Source organism: Sus scrofa, chromosome X (assembly GCF_000003025.6).
Source record: "Sus scrofa isolate TJ Tabasco breed Duroc chromosome X, Sscrofa11.1, whole genome shotgun sequence".
Lineage (NCBI taxonomy): Eukaryota > Metazoa > Chordata > Mammalia > Artiodactyla > Suidae > Sus > Sus scrofa.
The window spans coordinates 56,701,660-56,722,016 of record NC_010461.5 but is presented as its reverse complement, the minus strand read 5'-3'; the positions used below and the strand labels follow the sequence as shown (position 1 = coordinate 56,722,016).

Genomic DNA, 20,357 nt, shown 5'->3' with positions numbered 1-20,357 from the left:
TCACTTATGATGGAGCACAATAATGTGAGAAAAAAGAATGTATACATGTATGTGTAACTGGGTCACCATGCTGTGCAGTAGGAAAAAAATGTATTGGGGAAATAACAATTGATTACAATTAAGACTAAAAAACTAAATAAAATTTTTAAAAATAAATGTAATATATTTGCCTACTATTTGTATAACAAAGCATAAATAAAGTATAAATAAAATTTTAAAGAAGTTGTTGGCAAAGGGAATTGGTAAATTTCTTTTTATTCTTTCAGTTTTATTGAGATATATTGACATATCTTTACTTCGTGGATCTCATTTCCAATTTTTGTAAGTTGGCATCATCTTTGGAGGAAAAGAATAAATTAGATATTGGTAGAGAGATGATTATATGACTGTATACGTTCATAAAAACATTTTTATGGCTTAATAAATTAAACTTAAATTGAATTAAATTACTTATTGTTGACAAATAGGCTTATTTAGACATTTAATGGTATTACCTAAGCTCAAATATAGTTTTATCTTGCCTGTTTTGCTCATACTCAAACTTAACCTCATTAATCAAAAAAATAGTTATTGTCTTCACACCACTTAAATTGTGTCTCATTGAACAGAGAATCTGTTGGGTTTAATTTCCTGAAGATTATCTGTGAACATTTTAAGTCATCGGAAAATATCGGTAAAGCTTGGCTGCTTCACATTGACATGCTTTTACAAAGGAAAGAAGAATTGCTTGCCAAGGGGAAGATTGAAGAAATCATTATAGGTCAGTTGGATTTTTGTAGGTATTTTAGAAAGGTGTTAATATGTGTTTAATTCTAAGATAGATGTCAGAACAGTAGCAAAATCCTCTGGTCAAAAGATTTTTTTCTTTTTTCTCACTTCCTTTTTTTTCTTCCTAATGCCCTTTGACTGTAACAACTCACCTATCCAGATTCCACATATTTGGCAAGCTAGAATGAAAACTAAACAAAAATAACAAAACAACGAAAACTGACAAACCTCTGAGCTTTAAACTAATATGTAATGGAAAATTGAGAAGTTAGAAGCCTCCTTTCCTGTTTCATTTTGATCTCAAATTAGCTGTGTACCTTCAGGCAAGTCAATAATATCTCTGGATCTTGTTTTTTTCCAACTATAAAATGAAGGTTTTGAACTACATTCCTCGTTTTTAACTTTTTTTAGCAGCAGAATCCTTTTGTGATACAATCTTATGTGAACCCTTCCCCCAATAAAATAGTCGAGTTGTTCTCGTTAAAGCAGAAATGTAGAGCCGAATCTCAACACTCCACTAATCCCCCATCTCTCTATAGAGCCCTATACCCTGAAGAACACAGATAGTACGATCCCTTTCTTAGAAAATTCTCACCCTAATATGTCCTTCCAGCTCTATAGATATAGAGATATAACTGAAATGATAGTCACTAATGTTAACACTGAAACTTATTTGGAGTGGTGCCAGTTTAGGTGATTTTTAGCTTTCTTTGTTTTTTGACAGATTGCTTTAATTTTTATAAGTATGTATCATGTTTTTTATAATCACAAAGTCATTGATTTTTAAAAAGGAAATCTTTTGGCTAGATAATTTCTAAGAGTCTTTTGAACTCTAGATTCTATGAACTGTATTTTACTAATGACACTCTTCCTCCATATCCTCACTAAGACTCCAATAATGTTGATATGCTTGGTTGTCTGGTTTTCCAGCCCTCAGAATTTTAATGGTAGCATATTATAAAGGGAGAAAGAGTCTACAAAGAAATATACAGATAACCTGATCACAAGGGAGGCTAGAAAAAACCGTATGAATTGTCTTAAATGGTTTCAAATATTTTTAAAAATATAATAATCTGGGCTATATAATAATTACCAAAGGCATCTCAATGATATATTGATAGTACAATAAAATATAATAGTTGTTAGTGTTGACCTTGAATAGTTAAGCAAAAGTTAAATTGTGCTTCAGAAAACTAGAAAGTATGCATAGAAAACATAATTCATTAAACATAATTTTTAGAAAAATTAAAAAATTTAAATGATTTAGACTTTTAAAAATAAATAATGTTTTATGTTTAATGAAAGTAAACTGCCAGTTAACTGGAAAACTTGGTAATCTGGAATCATTTTCTAAGATTACAATTAACTAAGGTTATGATATCTATACACTTATACTTTCAAAGTATTGTAATATTATAAGTAGATACTTTACATAGCTTTTTACCCTTATGTGAGAATTTTTAACTAAGTCCTGGAACAGTGTCTGCTGACTGAGCTGAGGGGTCAGAGACTCTCTGTGTTCTAATCAAGACTTTTGTGGAAATTGATAGAACCAAAAGAGTAGAAGTAAAGAGGGTACAGAATTCAATTATAGCTTAAGCTTTACCTTAGTGTGTGCTAATGTATTTGAACCCTGTAAATGTCTAGACCAGAAACAATCAGACATGAGTTACAGTTTAAAATAATAGAGTTTATGTGAAACTTGGTCTTAAAGTATTTTACAAAGGCTTTAAGGTATAATTGGCCTTTCTTGTGAACTTGATCTGATCTAGTTAGTACAAACAGTATAAACACTTCTTATTAATGATTTCCAGCATTGCTGTCTGTTCATTCACAATAACATTAAACCACCAGATGATGATCAAATTTGGAACATGGAAAATACGTTAAAAAGAGACTAGGCTGGAAAACTATTAAAGATTGATGGTCGAATTACAGTGAGTCTAGCAAACTCTGATTGTATTATATAATCAATTTTGCTAGTAAATCTAAAATTGATGATGAAAACCTGTCTGAATGTGATTGTGTTTGTAGCCATTACTTAAAGATTATGGGTTCTGAATATAGTTAGTGCTCTTTATTTAACATGATGGATCTTGAGTCTTGTTTTTAGAGCTTGTTTTTTTTTTTTCAGGTCACCAAACAGGAAGACAACTGACAACAGAATTAGTAGGTTGTTTACACAACATTCTGTGGAAAAAAGCTGCCAGAAGTTTTGAGGTTTGGGAATAATCTATTTTTATTCTTTACATTCTTTTTTCACCCCAACAAATAGAACAGTATTTTCACTATAAAAGTCATGGAGCATTAAATACTTTAATAATCTCTTTCTGCTTAGGTACTGTTTATTTAGTACATCTTTATATAGAGTATTAATGGGCAGTAGATAAGAATTTATTTAAAAATATGAAGGTAAAAATATGAAGGTGTGATTCATCCCCATTGGGAACTTACAGGAAAATGACTTTCAATGATATTAAGATATAGGAAAGTGATTTATTTGAACATGAGGAACAAAGAGGGGTTTTATTTCCTTTAAAATTGTGATGTAGAACACAAAGGATTTTTAGGATAGTGAAAATACTTTGAATGGTACTATAATGATGGATGCATGTCATTATACATTTGTCTAAATCTCTAGAATGTACTGCACCAGAGTGAACCGTAATGTAAGTTCTTCAGCTGTAACAAATATACCTAATACCACTCTGGTAGAACATGTTGATGATAGGGGAGGCTACACATGTATGGGGTTAGGAGGCATATAGAAAATATCTGCACATTCATCTCAATTTTACTGTGAACCTAAAATTGCTCTTTAAAAAAGCTTTTTTAGAAAGTTGTAGTACAATAAAAATGCAGAAACAGTATTTTTTCTTTTTTCAAAATAATCCAGGTTTACGGTAGAAAAATTTGAAACCACAAATAAGTTGTTTTTTTTTTTAAGTAAAGAATAGTCATTCTTGGAGTTCCTGTTGTGGAACAGAGGAAACGAATCCGACTAGGAACCATGAGGTTACTGGTTCAATCCCTGGCCTCGCTCAGTGGGTTAAGGGTCCAGCGTGGCCATGAGCTGTGGTGTAGGTTGCAGACGCGGCTCAGATCTGGCGTTGCTGTGTCTCTGGCATAGGCCAGTAGCTACAGCTCTGATTAGACCCCTAGCTTGGGGACTTCCAAATGCTGTGGGTGCAGCCCTAAAAGGACAAAAGACAGATGAATGAATGAATAAATAAATAATAATCATTCTTAAAATAATCACTCTTAAAAATTTAGTATATTGCCTTCTAATCCATATGCACTTGTGTGTCTGTGTATGAAAAAAGGAGGTGTTATTTTAGTGGACTTCCACTTCCAACCAAGATGTAACAGATAACCAGGTTTGTCCTTGCTTGGATAATACCCTACTCCCTCCCCCTTCCCCCCAAAACAAGACAAAAGTCATGAAAAAATTGTTTTTAAGACACTGAATATTAGGCAATGGAGAGTGATCTCTGGGAAAAAGGAAATGAACAAGGTGAGCACTGCAATTATTCAGCTTCCTGCCTTGAGCTTCCACTCTGTTAGCATAGGAACAGAAACTGAAGTGGATCCTAGCAAGCTTCCTAATTTGAAGCAATAGAGCTGACAGTCTGGGAAGACCAAGGTAGCTAGAGTCCATAGGACAGAGTATCAGAAAGGAGAACACAGCACAGAAAGAGAACTCCAGTAATCAGAGTCCTTCTCCAGTGTTTTGCCGAGTACTTACTGATCAGGACAATATGGGATGAAAATACCTAAAGCTAGGGGAGTTACCATCTAAAATGTTAGAGAGAATAGTGCCCGGTACTCACACAGGTCTGGGAATAGAGCCTGTTCATACCAACCAGACTGGAAAACTTCTAATTCTTGGGGCATTGGGTAGAGGACTCAGAGGGGTCTTGTTTTAGTAGTAGGGAATAATTAGTCCTAAACTGAGCATTGTTCCAGACCTACCGAAAAAAATCGTAAAAATATGACCAGAAAGGATCAAATTGATCCCGAGGAATTCAATTGCTTGCCAGAATAGAGACCAAGAATATTTATTAGAATGTATTAGAATGCAGAACTATCTAGCACCCAACAAAGTAAAGTTCACAACGTCTAACATCCAGTAGTAAATCACCAAGCATACAAAGAAGCAGGAAAACACAACCTATAATGAAGAGAAGAAGCAAAAATCAAAACTAACGGGAAATTAACATTAACAGAAGACATTAAAATAGCTCTTATAATTGTATTCTCTACATTCAGAAAGTTAAATAGAGGCGTGAAAATATATAAAAGACCAAAATCAAACTTCCAGAGTTGAAAATTATGTTTAGGCTGAAAAATATATGGGATAGTATTAACATCAGATTAGACATTGCAAAAGGATGGATGTTAATTGATTGTGGTGGTCATTTCACAATACATATGTATATGATTTACATTTGCCTATTTTAAATCAGGTTTCGTGTTTTGTTTTTAGGTTGTCCTGTTTTTGCTTTTTGTTTTTATTTTTATTTTTTGCTGTTGAATTGTAGAAATTCCTTGTATATTTTGGATATTAACCGCTATTGAATATGTACTTTGCAAATATTTTCTCTGATTTCATAGATAGCCTTTTATTTTTATTGATGATTTCTGTGAAACGTCTAATGTGAGGGAAGAAGTGAGATTGCTTTCTACTTTATAACATATTGCTCAAGACTGTTAACAAAGTGTACTTAGCATTTAACTAGATAGGATGTTTTTTGGCTGCCTAAAAATGTAAACAATGCCATTTTTTTTTTTTTTTTGGTTTGTTTCTAGAAGTGACTTGGAAAAATTAGGATTAGGTTGAATATAGAGATATCTCTGTGATTTAGTTATCTCTTTTTAAACTTTAGGTACAAAACTATGCTGATGCTCTACACTGGTACTATTATTCTCTGAGACTTTATGCATCTGATCAAACGGATCTGGACTTGGCCAAGCTGCAGAGGAACATGGCTTCTTGTTACCTGCATTTGGAACAATTTGATAAGGTCTTTTTTTTTTTTTTTTTCGTCTCTTTTCTTTTTAGGGCTGCACCCGCAACATATGGAGGTTCCCAGCTAGGGGTTTGAATCAGAGCTGTAGCTACTGGCCTATACCACAGCCACAGCAACGCAGGATCCAAGCCGCATCTGCAACCTACACCACAGCTCATGGCAATGCAGGGTCCTTAACCAACTGGGCAGGACCAGGGAATGAACCTGTGTCCTCATGGGTACTAGTCGGGTTTGTTAACCACTGAGCCATGACAGGAACTCCTGATAAGGTCCTTTGATTTATCTGTTTTTCAGAGAAAGAAAATACTGTTATGGGCAATTGCAGAGAGATGGTTGCAGTGGTGTGACATCTTGACTGTTATATTAGGCTTTATACAGGACAAAGTCAAATTGATATTTTTCTGACTTGCATACTGTAAATGTTAAAGAGTGGAACCTCCCAAATGGGGAGAGAATTTGGATGACTATTAATTCCATTACTTACTCTTTATTTTTAGCACCCTGTTTTGAAAGGTAATATATCGTTGGAATTCATGAACAAAGTTATCTGCTGCTAACCATCTGCAGAATTGTTCTTTGAAGCAGAATAAATTTTAATGTACACATTTTTTGGTCAAGCATTCAGTGAAAGCAAATACTTGGATGAAATGATCATTCTTTTACTTTCTGAATTATCTCTTGGCTTTCCAACCATTCTAAAAAATGTTCAACAATTGATTTCTTTTTTCTTTTTTAATTTTCATTTGTTCTCGCTCTCTTCTCTCTCTCTCTCCCTCTCTTTGTTTCTTTGCTCTCTCTCTCTCTTTCTTCACACTTGTGGCATATGGAAGTTCCCGGGGTTAAGGGTCAAATTGGAGCTGCAGCTGTCTGTCTACACCACAGCAACTTGGTATCTGAGTCGTGTCTGCGACCTGTACCACAGCTCATGGCAACACCGGATCCTTAACCCACTGAGCAAGGTCAGGTATCGAATTCACATCTTAACAGATACTAGTTGGGTTCATAAGCCACTGAGCCACAATGGGAACTCCAGAAATTGACTTCTTATCAGGACAAAATTCTGGAAGGTAAAAGTGATAAAACTTGTTTGAGGATAGATCCATTCATACTTCTCAAAGCAGTTGGGACATTTCTTCCTTATCTTATGGTATGCACATAATGGGGAGGGTGTATTGTCTCATAGGAGGACAAAAAACAAGAAGAACAAGTATGGACTTGGATAAAATATGAAGGTTTCTGTTGTTTTTCATGTTTTAATGACAAATTCAGGGGGAAATATATGAGTAAGAGTGTAATTCTAGACATTTTCTTTGAAGATTTATTTACTTTGAGGAGTTGTTTATCTGAATAAACTTCAGATTTTGTTCCAAAAGAATATTTACCATTTAGCTTGTATGTTATAAATTCACAGTCCTGAAAGAGTAGTTGAAAAGTTATTTAATTCATTATTTCTACCAGGCTAACACTTAAGTGTTTCAGAAAGATGTTTGACTACTATTTACTTAAAGACCTAAAAAGAAGATATCACATAGATTTTGTTACCAAATTCATTATATTTCTGCACAGGATACTATTAACTCTTTCAGAAAGATAGTTGCCTACTGCTTACTTAAAGACCTATAAAGAAGGTAATCACAAAGCTTTTGTAACTTCCATGATGTATGTTGACTCGGCAGATTGAGAAGGACCTGGACCTGGAGCTAGACATGCCAGTTAGGGGGAATGGACGCATCCACAGGCCAAGGAAGGATATCTAATCAGCTAATCAAGATAGAAAGAACATAGTACAAAATACTGTGATAGTCTCTGATGTTACAAAGATGAACAAGTTACCTTCAACTCAGCCAAGCATCTGGCCTTAGGTATCCTGATGGGCAGGCCAGAAGATTATAGCAATAGGTGGAAGTCTAAGTGTTGGAAATATTCCATAAGTTAGACACACAAGTAGTTGACATCACATAAGCATATCAGCAGGGAACAGGTCTTCAGTCAGGAAATTTGGACTTAGATGCAAGACTGAAATCTTAGCATCATCATGGGAATATGTGTAGATAGACTCAAAAGGGCAAGGTAGAGCTCCATACCTAAAGTGACTGGGACAGGAGTTCCTGTCGTGGCGCAGTGGTTAACAAATCCGACTAGAAACCATGAGGTTGAGGGTTCGATCCCTGGCTTTGCTCAGTGGGTTAAGGATCCAGTGTTGCCGTGAGCTGTGGTGTAGGTCGCAGACATGGCTCAGATCCTACATTGCTGTGGCTCTGGTGTAGGTTGGCGGCTAAAGCTCAGATTAGACCCCTAGCCTGGGAACCTCCATATGCTGTGGGAAGTGGCCCTAGAAAAGACAAAATTAAAATAAAATAAAATAAAATAAAATAAAATAATAAAGTGACTGGGACATGAGGCTGTTTTTAAGAGTGAGGCTCAGGCATAGGGAGCCAGACTGGAATGCTTCTTAAATTTCCTCAAACTAAAGTCAGGTTTGGTCCTACAGCCTAGTGTAGCACTGAGCCTATAATTGGGAGTTCAAATGATACTAGTAGTGAGGAGGGGAAGAAGAGGAGAGCAGAAAACTCGGTAGGTCCTAATATGTATACTTAGTATGCTTATATCATTTAAAGCCAGGTTGCCTGATTACTGTTAGTATATTTCTCCATTTCATCCTTCTGTCTTAAACTTAGCAGATATTGATTTGATACCCTTCATAAGTAAGAAACAGCCTGCTATGCAATAAGAAAGATGAAAAAAATTATACAACTCTTCATATTTTACTCTTTTGCTATTGCCACCTAGCCTTGTTAATTTTCATTATTTTTTTTCACTCCTTTCCTGGAACTAATTGAACATTATTCAGAAAATTTATGAAACTATGTTTATTGAATCTGTTAAAATTTCATGGTTTTCAGATAGACACAGTAAAACTGACTCTTGTTGATTTTTTCATACTCTTCACTAATCCTTTGTGATTCCAAAACATTTTTTTTATCCTTAAGCTTCTATGCCTTATCCTTCCTTTTAGCAGAAAGCCTTATCTTATAATTTTCTGGGTTTGTAGCCACTGACATGAATTTCATCAGCTTCTCTCCTCTTTACCCATTCTTTCTTCTCTTTTTTGCCTGAGAAAGAAGTAATTTCCCCAAGGGACCCGTCTCTACAAATCTTAACCCTAGCTCTTCAATATTTCACTCTCTGCTGTTTCTTTTCTCTGTCGCTACAATTATTTTTAGGTCTTTATAAAAAAATCTTCAACCTTGTCATCCTCCCCAAATTACAGTTTGTCTTTCCTTTCATCACCAAACTTTATAACTGAAAATTATACCTATATTCTTTAGTGTTTATTTATTAAAAATATTTATTGACCTCTACATGTTAAGTACTGTCCTTGGCATTGAGGATACAGTAGTGAACAAAATAGACAAACCTCCCTACCCCCACAGAGTTTATATTCTACTAGAAGAGACAGGGAATAAAAAGATAAACATTATGGTACATTACAGAGGTCAACAAGTTTTCTGAACAGAATCAGGTAGTAAATATTTTAGGTTTTCTAGGCCATAGTCTCTCTTGCACCACTCATCTCTGCTGTTGTACCATGAAAACATCCATAGACCATATGTAAACAAATTGGCGTGGCTTTGTTCCAACAAAACTTTATATTTGGGAACACTGAAATTTGAATTTCATATAATTTTCTCATGTCATAAAGTATTACTTCCTTTTTTAAAAAAATTTTTTTCAACATTTCAAAAAAGTAAAACATAGCTTGATAGATGGTAGGCTGGATGTAGCCCAAAGGCCATAATTTGCTGACATCTGTTATATTAGTGATAAGTGCTAAGGAGAAAATAGTAGGAAAGGGTGTTACGAAATGTTTTAGAAGAGGAATGAAGAGTTAGAACTTTAGATAATGTGGGAAGAGAAGCCCTCATTGAGAAGGTGGTTTTTGAGTAGAGATCTAAGAAATAAGGGATATAGCTATGTTGATATCTTTAAAAAGAGCATTAGGCTGTGGGGTGTGTGGTATCTGAGGAACAGTAAGAGATTAGTGGCTGGAGCAGAGGGAATATTAGAGAAAGTAGGAGGTGTGATCAGGGAAGTAGTGGGGAAACAGATCATGTAAGAAAGACATTATTGTTCATTGTAAACATTTATGTCATTAACTCTAGGTGAGATGGGGAGCAAGTGGGAGGGGTTGGGTCAGAGGAGTGACAAGATCTGACTTGCATTTTAATATATTTGCTTGGCCACTGTGTTGAATAAATTGGGCTGGATGCAAGGGTGGAAGTTGGGAGGCCATTAAAATAATCTAGGCAAGAGATGATGGTTGCAAGGACCAGGATGGAGGAAGTATGGATATAGGATAAGAGAGAAAAAAGAGACAAGAATGACTAAGGTTTTTGGCCTCATCACCTACTCCTCTCTTAATGATTTTTGCATCTATGTTTCTATAAGCTGCTCTTTTGAATATCACTGGTAACCCTTTAATGATCAAGTCTAATAATTTTCTTCCTCAGCCCTTATTGTCCTCTGGTCTCTCTAGCACAAAAGAATATAATACTGTCAACTACCTTTTCCTTTTGGAAGCTTTCTCTTTGGCATCTATGACATATCCTCGTTTTTTAAAATTCAAGTGTGTTCACTGAAAAAGACACATGCACCCATATGTTCATCACAACACTATTCGCAGTAGCCAAGACATGGAAACAACCTAAATGTCCACCAACAGATGAATGGATTAAGAAGGTGTCACCTATGGTCAATTAATCTTTGACAAGGGAGGCAAGAACATAAAATGAGAAAAAGAAAGTCTATTCAGCAAGCATTGCTGGGAAACCTGGACAGCTGCATGCAAAGCAATGAGACTAGAACACACCCTCACACCATGCACAAAAATAAACTCAAAATGGCTGAAAGACTTAAATATAAGACAAGACACCATCAAACCCCTGGAAGAGCACATAGGCAAAACACTCTCTGACATCAACATCATGAATATTTTCTCAGGTCAGTCTCCCAAAGCAATAGAAATAAGAGCAAAAATAAACCCAAGGGACCTAATCAAACTGAAAAGCTTTTGCACAGCAAAGGAAACCAAAAAGAAAACACAAAGACAACTTACAGAATGGGAGAAAATAGTTTCAAATGATGCAACAGACAAGGGCTTAATCTCTAGACTATATAAGCAACTTATACAACCCAACAGCAAAAAAGCCAATCAATCAATGGAAAAATGGGCAAAAGACCTGAATAGACATTTCTCCAAAGAACATATACAGATGGCCAGCAAACACATGAAAAAATGCTCAACATCATTGATTATAAGAGAAATGCAAATCAAAACTACCATGAGATACCACCTCACACCAGTCAGAATGGCCATCATTAATAAATCCACAAATAACAAGTGCTGGAGAGGATGTGGAGAAAAGGGAACCCTCCTGCACTGTTGGTGGGAATGTAAACTGGTACAGCCACTATGGAGAACAGTTTGGAGATACCTTAGAAAGCTATACATAGAACTTCCATATGACCCCGCAATCCCACTCTTGGGCATCTATCCGGACAAAACTCTACTTAAAAGAGACACATGCACCCGCATGTTCATTGCAGCACTATTCACAATAGCCAGGACATGGAAACAAGCCAAATGTCCATCGACAGATGATTGGATTCGGAAGAGGTGGTATATATACACAATGGAATACTACTCAGCCATAAAAAAGAATGACATCATGCCATTTGCAGCAACATGGATGGAACTAGAGACTCTCATACTGAGTGAAATGAGCCAGAAAGGCAAAGACAAATACCATATGATATCACTTATAAATGGAATCTAATATCTAGCACAAATGAACATCTCCTCAGAAAAGAAAATCATGGACTTGGAGAAAAGACTTGTGGCTGCCTGATGGGAGGGGGAGGGAGTGGGAGGGATTGGGAGCTTGGGCTTATCAGACACAACCTAGAATAGATTTACAAGGAGATCCCGCTGAATAGCATTGAGAACTATGTCTAGATACTCATGTTGCAACAGAAGAAAGGGTGGGGGAAGAAATGTAATTGTAATGTATACATGTAAGGATAACTTGATCCCCTTGCTGTACAGTGGGAAAATAAAAATTAAATAAATAAATAAATAAATAAAAATAACATGTATGTGGGACTGGGTCACCTTGCTGTACAGTAGAAAACTGACAGAACACTGTAAACCAGCTATAATGGAAAAATAAAAATCATTATATAAAAAAAATAAAAATAAAAGAAGGTGTGATACATATATACAATGGAATACTACTCACCCATAAAAGGACAAAATAATGCCATTTGCAGCAACATGGATGCAACTAGAGACTCATGCTAAGTGAAGTAAGTCAGAAAGAGAAAGACAAACACCATATGGTATCACTTATATGTTGAATCTAAACTATGGCACAAATCATCTATCTACAGAACAGAAACAGATCATGGTCATGGAGGGCAGACTTATGTTTGCCAGGGGGGAAGGGGGACGGGGTGACTGACGGGGAGTTTGTGGTTGGTAGATGCAGACTTACATTTAGAACGGATGGGTGATGGGGTTCTGCTGTACAGCACAGGGAACTGTATCCAGTCTCTTGGTTAAGAACCTGATGGAAAATGAAAAAAATGGGTTTCTGGGTCACTTTGCTGTACAGCAGAAATTGAAGGAACATTGTAAATCAACTATACTTTAATAAAAATTTTAAAAAGTAAATAAAATTGAAGTGTAATTGATTTACAATAAAGTGCTAGTTTCTGGTGTATAGTAAAGTGACTTTAATATGTATATATTATTTTTCATATTTTTTGTTATGGTTTATTACAAGATACTGGATATAGTTCCCTGTGCTATATAGTAGGACCTTGTTGTTTATCTATTTTATATATAGTAGTTTGTATCTGTTAATCCCAAACTCCTAATTTATCCCTCTCCCAACTCCTTTCCTCTTTGGTAACCATAAATTTGTTTTCTGTGTATGACATATTCTCTTAATCCTATTGCTCTGACTGTATCTTTTCTATTTATTTTACTGCTAGTTTCTTTTAACCGAATAAATATTGGATAAGGACAGGTATTATGTTTATCTCATTCTCTGTTTATCCTTAGCACCCATGACCATGCCTGGTATATGGTAAGTTTTCAATAAACATTTATTGAATTTATTCTCTGATCCCTTCTTTTATTTCTACTGTACACTATCGCCTCAGTAATCCATCAATTGTTTTCTTAGCTTCAGTTCTCCAATATCCAATCTACATTTCTAGCCCTGACCTCTCTCATAGCCCACATACACTTATCTACTGTCTTTGGGTATGCACAGCTATCTAAGACTGAAATCTTAGATTCATAGATTCTTTATTCTCCTCCTATATCCAGTTATGTGCTACATCTGGTCCATTCTGCCTCTGCAATATTTTTTGCCAGCTGTCTCCTCTTCCTCTTTTTTTTTTTTTTTTTTTTTTTGTCTTTTTGTCTTTTTGTCTTTTTAGGGCTACACTCGTGGCATATGGAGACTCCCAGGCTAGGGGTAGAATTGGAGCTGTAGCTGCCAGCCTATGCCACAGCACAGCAACGAGGGATCCAAGCTGCATCTGTGACCTACACCACAGCTCACAGTAACACCAGATCCTTAGCCCACTGAGCAAGGCCAGGGATCAAACCTGCATCTTCATGGATACTAGTCAGGTTCATTAACCACTGAGCCATGACAGGAACTCCTCCTCTTCCATCTTTACCCCACTACCCTAGTCCAAGCCCTTCTTACCTCTAAGACTGTTGGAATAATTTTATAATGATTGTATCTTGCTGAGTAATCTTCAGTAGTTCCCTGTAAATAAAGACCAAATTCCTTAGACTTAGGGTCCTCCATAATCTTTAAATAAAATAATACTATTTTATTTCCTTTACATGTTTACTATGTTTGTCTTCAACTGGAACACCTGCTGCTTCCTAAACATGATCTATGCTTTTCTTTGCTTTTTTTTTTTAATGATTTTTTTTCCATTATAGCTGTTTTACAGTGTTCTGTCAATTTTCTAATGTACAGCAAGGTGACCCAGTTACACATACAAATATACATTCTTTTTTCTCACATTATCATGCTCTATCATAAGTGACTAGATATAGTTCCCAGTGCTATACAGCAGGATCTCATTGCTTATGCATTCCAAAGGCAATAGTTTACATCTATTAACCCCAAATTCCTGGTCCATCCCACTCCCTCCCCCTCCCCCTTGGCAACCCACAAGTCTATTCTCCATGTCCATGATTTTCTTTTCTGTGGAAAGGTTTGTTTTTTTGTTTTTTGGGTTTTTTTTTTTTTTGTCTTTTTGCTATTTCTTTGGGCCGCTCCTGCGGCATATGGAGGTTCCCAGGCTAGGGGTCGAATTGGAGCTGTAGCCACTGGCCTGCGCCAGAGCCACAGCAACACGGGATCCGAGCCGCGTCTGCAACCTACACCACAGGTCACGGCAACGCCGGATCGTTAACCCACTGAGCAAGGGCAGGGACCGAACCCGCAACCTCATGGTTCCTAGTCGGATTCGTTAACCAGTGCACCATGATGGGAACTCCCTGGGAAGGTTCTTTTGTGCCGTATATTAGATTCCAGATATAAGTGATATCACTTGGTATTTGTCTTTCTCTTTCTGACTTACTTCACTTAGTGTGAGAGTCTCCAGTTCCATCCATGTTGCTGCAAATGGCATTATTTTGTTCTTTTTATGGCCAAATAGTATTCCATTGTGTAATATACCACATCTTCCTAATCAAGTCATATGTCGATGGACATTTGGGTGGTTTCCATGTCTTGGCTATTGTGAATAGTGCTGCAATGAACATACGAGTGCATGTGTCTTTTTCAAGGAAAGTTTTGTCCGGATATATGCCCAAGAGTGGGATTGCTGGGTCATATGGTAGTTCTATATTTAGTTTCCTGAAGTACCTCCATACTGTTTTCCATAGTGGTTGTACCAATTTATATTCCCACCAGTAGTGCAGGAGGGTTCCCTTTTCTCCACATCCTCTCCAGCATTTGTTATTTGTGGACTTAATAATGATGGCCATTCTGACAAGTGTGAGGTGGTAGATACCTCATAGTAGTTTTCATTTGCATTTCTCTAATAATCAGTGATGCTGAGCATATTTTCATGTGCTTGTTGACCATCTGTATATGTTCTTTGGAGAAATGTCTATTCAGGTCTTTTGCCCATTTTTCAATTGGGTTGTTGGCTTTTTTGCTGCTGCGTTGTATAAGTTGTTTGTATATTTTAGAGATTAAACCCTTGTCAGTGCATCATTTGAAACTATTTTCTCTCATTCTGTAAGTTGTCTTTTTTTTTCTTTTTGGTTTCCTTTGCTGTGCAAAAGCTTTTCAGTTTGATTAGGTCCTATTGGTTTATTTTTGCTTTTGTTTCTGTTACTTTGGGAGATTGACCTAAGAAAACATAAGTAAGGTTGATGTCAGAGAATGTTTTGCCTGTGTTCTCTTCCAGGAGTTTGATGGTGTCTTGTTTTATGTTTAAGTCTTTAAGCCATTTTGAGTTTATTTTTGTGCATAGTGTGAGGGTATAGATCTATGCTTTTCTACTTCTGTAACTTTTTCCGTGTTTCTGCATTACAGATTACCTCTTCCCTGCATCCCTACTTTCGAAATTCCTTTTTCAAAGCCTAGATCCTAATGACAGCTTTAGTTTCCTAAGGAAATTTCTAAGTCTTGGTCTTTCTCTAAGATTTTGTAACAGTTCTGCTTATACCTAGGTACTTATGTTCTGCTTTGTATTCTAGTTATTTGTATACCTATCTTAGCTCCCTATTAAATTGTCATCTCCTTGAAGATAGGACCATATCTTTATTTTGTCCAATATCTAGCATAGAGCCTAATGCATAGTAAGTACTCAAAACACTAAAAAACAGTCAGAGGGACTCTATAAATACCAGTCAATTAATTTCCCTGATGTATTAATTCCATTTGTTCATGCTATTTCTGTCCTTGCTACTGTGGATAATTGGAAATTAAAAGTGATCGAGATCTATGAGTGCTCTTTATTATCTGAACTGAATGAGATTATGTTATTTTTTTAAAAAATCACCAGATTATTCCTTTCTCTATCTTAGTTACTTTCTCTTTGACGTGAAATATTGAATCACAGGTCAGAAGTTAATTTGAGGTGGGTCAGAGAAATTGGAGAATATATTCCTCTGAATTCTTAGTAGATTATGTTACAGATTTATCAGTTCATGCATTTAGCGACATGGTTTTGAGATGACAGTGCTAAATATTGGTCATTTCCTTAGTTTATTTTCTAAGTTGTATGAGTGTAATATTTTAATTGCCATTCTCTTTCGATTATCTCCAGTACTTTTTATGAGGCAATAGACATCAAATCTGCCTTTGGAAAATTTGTGGCACCCTAAGACCAATACCGTAATTTTATTATATTGTTTTAGAAGATTAAGTGTTTGGTTTGTGAAAGTCATAGGTTAGAATGGACAGACTTATTTTGGGAAAAATGAGCTTGGATTACAAGTATAGGAGCAATTTATCACAACTTGATATAATGGGATTTTGCTGTAAATCATACTAAAACTTTAATTTTTGTTAAGCAATGGATAATGGGATGTTTTGGTAATAATCTGTAAGTTAATGGTAATACACATTTGGGTACTCTTTAACTCAGTACAGAAATTCTATCCTCAGCTTGCAACTGCAGTTTAGGTATGTAAGTGTCATTAGTATTACTATAGATTGAGAATACTAGAGCATAATCTCAAAGCACAGTATGATCATAAGGCTTACAACAGCCATGAGACTATTTATAGAATATTTGTATGAGCTATAGTGAAAATAACTGTGTCTCACATGCTGGTTTTATATTGGTTCTATATCTGTATGAGGTTCTAAAAATCATGCCTTTCCATTATAGGAGTGCAAATGAACTTGTGATCAACAGAAGTAAACTAGTAATGTTCACTAGATGGCACTGTGGCCTCTGAACTATAATAGCTTGTTAATGATTTTGAGGTGATTTTGCGATGCTTTGGCAGGTATAGCCTTTCCCACAAATGTATCGGTACAGATTTACAAGAAAGTTAACACTCTTCAATATGAGATGAAAATCAATTGTGGCTCATTCTTGATATACCTATACTGTAAAAATACTGTAATTTAGGTTTTCAGGCAACAAATATTTATTGAATACCTAATTGGTACTGTATGTAATTGAATACTAATTGGTGCTTGGTACTGTAGAATAAGTAGAAGACATGATCTTTTTCTGTAGATAAGCTTAAAATATTATTGTGGAAACAAGATTTACACATGTGAAATAATTAGAAAGTAAAAAGTATGCAATCAAATATCAAAATGTGTGGTATATACTATATGTGTGGAATAAGTATATGTAGATGCAGACCTTTGGTAAATATTGATTGAATGTACATGTGACCTGAAGCTGAAAAGAATAATGTGTTAGAAGACAGAGTCAGATCTGAAGGGACCTAAGTAGGCTGAAATGATGAGCTGAATCTAACAAGATGAAAAGAAACAGGAAACAACAAAACATCCTGTATTAGGATCCACAAAACCAACTGTACAAGAACAGAATAGATGAAATATGGCTTAACAGCAGCACATGAAGAACATTTGGGGTTGTTGGTTGACTGTAAACTCAACATAAGGCAATAATGCTAAGAAAATTCATTGAAATTAAGTAGAATCAATAGAAATATAATATGTAAAAGAGTGGTAGTCACCTGATACTCTGCTCTGGTTACAGCATTCCTGAAGTATTGTGTTGGACTGGGAGGGGCTAACAGTTTTGAAGGAGAATGTTGACAAAACCTAATATGTCAAGGGGAGGGCACTCAGGATGGTGAGAGCACTCAAAACCATCTTTTTTTTTTTTTTTCTTTTTAGGACCACACACGCGGCACATGGAGGTTCCCAGGCTAGGGGTCAAGTCAGAGCTACAGCTGCTGGCCTATGCCACAGCCACAGCCACACCAGATCTTAACTGTGTCTGTGACCTACACCACAGCTCATAGCAACGCCAGATCCTTAACCCACTGAGTGAGGCCAGGGATCCAACCCACAACCTCGTAGTTCCTAGTCGAATTCATTTCCACTGCACCACGGTGGGAACTCCCAAAACCATCTTATTTGAAGAATAAATAGTTGAGGGAAATGTGGATATTAAGCTTGGAAAATGGAAGGTTTAGGAAGAACATGATAGTTCCCTCCTAATGTTTGAACAGCATTCAGGGAGAAAAGAATTAATTTTATTCCATGAATGTTTCCATTGGTGAGACTTACAAGGAGTAAGATTTCAGATAATCATAAGGAAACTCTGTCTAATGATTAGACCTGTCCAAAAACTGAAAAGGATTTTCTTAAGATACAGTGAATTCCCTTTTCTAGAAGGTATTTTAAGCAGAGATTTGGTATGAATGTTATAGAGAAGATTTAAGCATCAGAAGAATTTTTTGACTAAGAGAACTTTGGGGTCATTTTTAACCATATTGTTCTAAGATATCAGTATAATATGATAAAACCTATAATAATCAAAGAAGATTTTGCAGAGTTTATAAGATGATAGTAATTGAATTTTACAACTAAAGAGACATTTACAAATAATAATTTCTTTTAAAAATCAAATTTATTGAAGTGTAATTTATATTTGAAACAATTTAAAATATACTGTTAGATGACTTTGACAAATATATACCCCAGTGGACCTAGTACACCAATCTAAATATAGAATACTTTTTCCCGCGTTGCTGTGGCTCTGGCGTAGGCCTGTGGCTACAGCTCCGATTCGCCCCCTAGCCTGGGAACCTCCACATGCCGTGGGAGCGGCCCAAGAAATAGCAAAAAAAAAAAAAAAAAAAAAAAAAAGACAAAAAAAAAAGAATACTTTTATTACCCTAAAAAATTCCCTTGTGCTTCTTCCCAGTCAATCCCTATCTTTACCCCCAGACCTAGGCAATGACTGATATGCTTCTATCACTACTGGTTAGATCTCTCCTAGAGTTTCATATAAATGGAATCATACAGCACATTAGGGTTTGTCTTCCAGGAGGGGCAGGGGGGCAGGTGCCTTCTTTCATGCAACATAATGTTTTAGAGAGTCTGTTCTTATTTTTTATTTATTTTTGTGTCTTTTTAGGGCTGCCATGGCACATGAAGGTTCCCAGGCTAGGAGTCGAATCAGAGCTGTAGCTGCTGGCCTACACCATAGCCACAGCAATGCCAGATCCGAGCTGTGTCTGCAACCTACACTGCAGCTCACAGCAACACTGGATCCTTAGCCCACTGAGTGAGGCCAGGGATTGCACCTGCATCCTCATGGATACTAGTCAGATTCATTTCCACTGAGCCATGACAGGAATTCTAAGAGTCACTCATCTGTTGATGGACATATTGGTTGTTTCCTTTTTGAGACCATTATGAATAAAGCTACTATGAACTTTCATGGTCAGAGTCTTTGCATGGATATTTGTTTTGATTTCTCTTGGGGAAATATCTAGAAGTGGAATTGCTGGGTCATGTATTAAATGTATTTCTAAGTTTATAAGAAACTATCAAGATGTTTCCAAAGTTGTACCATTTTACATCCCTGCTAGCAGTAAATGAGAGTGCCATTTCATCCATATCTTTGTCTACATATGATATTTCCAACTTTTTAACATTAACAATCCTAATAGGTGTGTTGTGGGATTTCTTTTAACGAAATCAAATTTATTATATTTTTCTCTTATGGTTTCTGTTTATTGTCTCTTTGCCTGCCCCAAGATGGTAAATTTTTTCTTCTATGTTTTCTTTTAGAAATTTTATAGTTTTAGCTTTTATGTTTTGGCCTATGATGCATTTTGAAAGAGAGAGAGAGAGAGAGAGAGTGTGTGTGTGTGTGTGTGTGTGAGAGAGAGAGAGAGAGAGATAAAAGTCAGGATTAATTTTTTCCTGTGTAGACAGGTTGTTAGCCCCATTGTTGAAAGACTATTCTCACCCAATTGAATTACCTTGGTAGTTACATCAGAAATTAATAATTGATCATAAATATTTGGATACGTTTCTTTACTCTGTTCTTTTGATTCTGTGTCTCTTTATGCAAATACCTTACTCTCTTGATTAGCGTAGCTTTATAGTAAGTCTTAAAATCAAGGTACGTAAGTCCTCAACTTTGTTCTTTTCCAGGATCTTTTGGCTACTCTAAGTCCTTTATATTTTTACACGGATTGTAAAAGCAGCTTTTAAATTATCACAAAAATGCTTGGTAGGGTTTTCTTGAGATTGCATTGAATCTATAGGTTGATTTGAGCACAGTTAACTTCTTAATAGTTTTGTGTTACAACCCATTAACACAGTACAGCTCTTTATTTATTTAGGTTGTCTTTAATTTCTCTCATCAATATTCAACATAAAAATCTTGCGCATATCTTGTTAACTTTATCCCAAAGAATTCATGTTTTGATGAAATTACAAACGGTATTACTTCTACTAATTTCAATTTCTAGTTGTTTACTGCTAGCATATAGAAATA

At 35.8% G+C, this 20,357-nt stretch overlaps 1 protein-coding gene across 1 annotated transcript in view; it reads left to right on the top strand.

Moving 5' to 3' along the window:
- The window catches only part of TEX11 (testis expressed 11), a 381,172-nt gene that overhangs the window by 203,088 nt on the left and 157,727 nt on the right, over positions 1-20,357 (top strand). Inside the window, exons 13-15 of the mRNA XM_003484125.4 lie at positions 609-760; positions 2,903-2,988; positions 5,655-5,792. Of these exons, the coding sequence (XP_003484173.3) occupies positions 609-760; positions 2,903-2,988; positions 5,655-5,792 (376 nt within the window). The remainder of the gene's footprint in view (positions 1-608; positions 761-2,902; positions 2,989-5,654; positions 5,793-20,357) is intronic.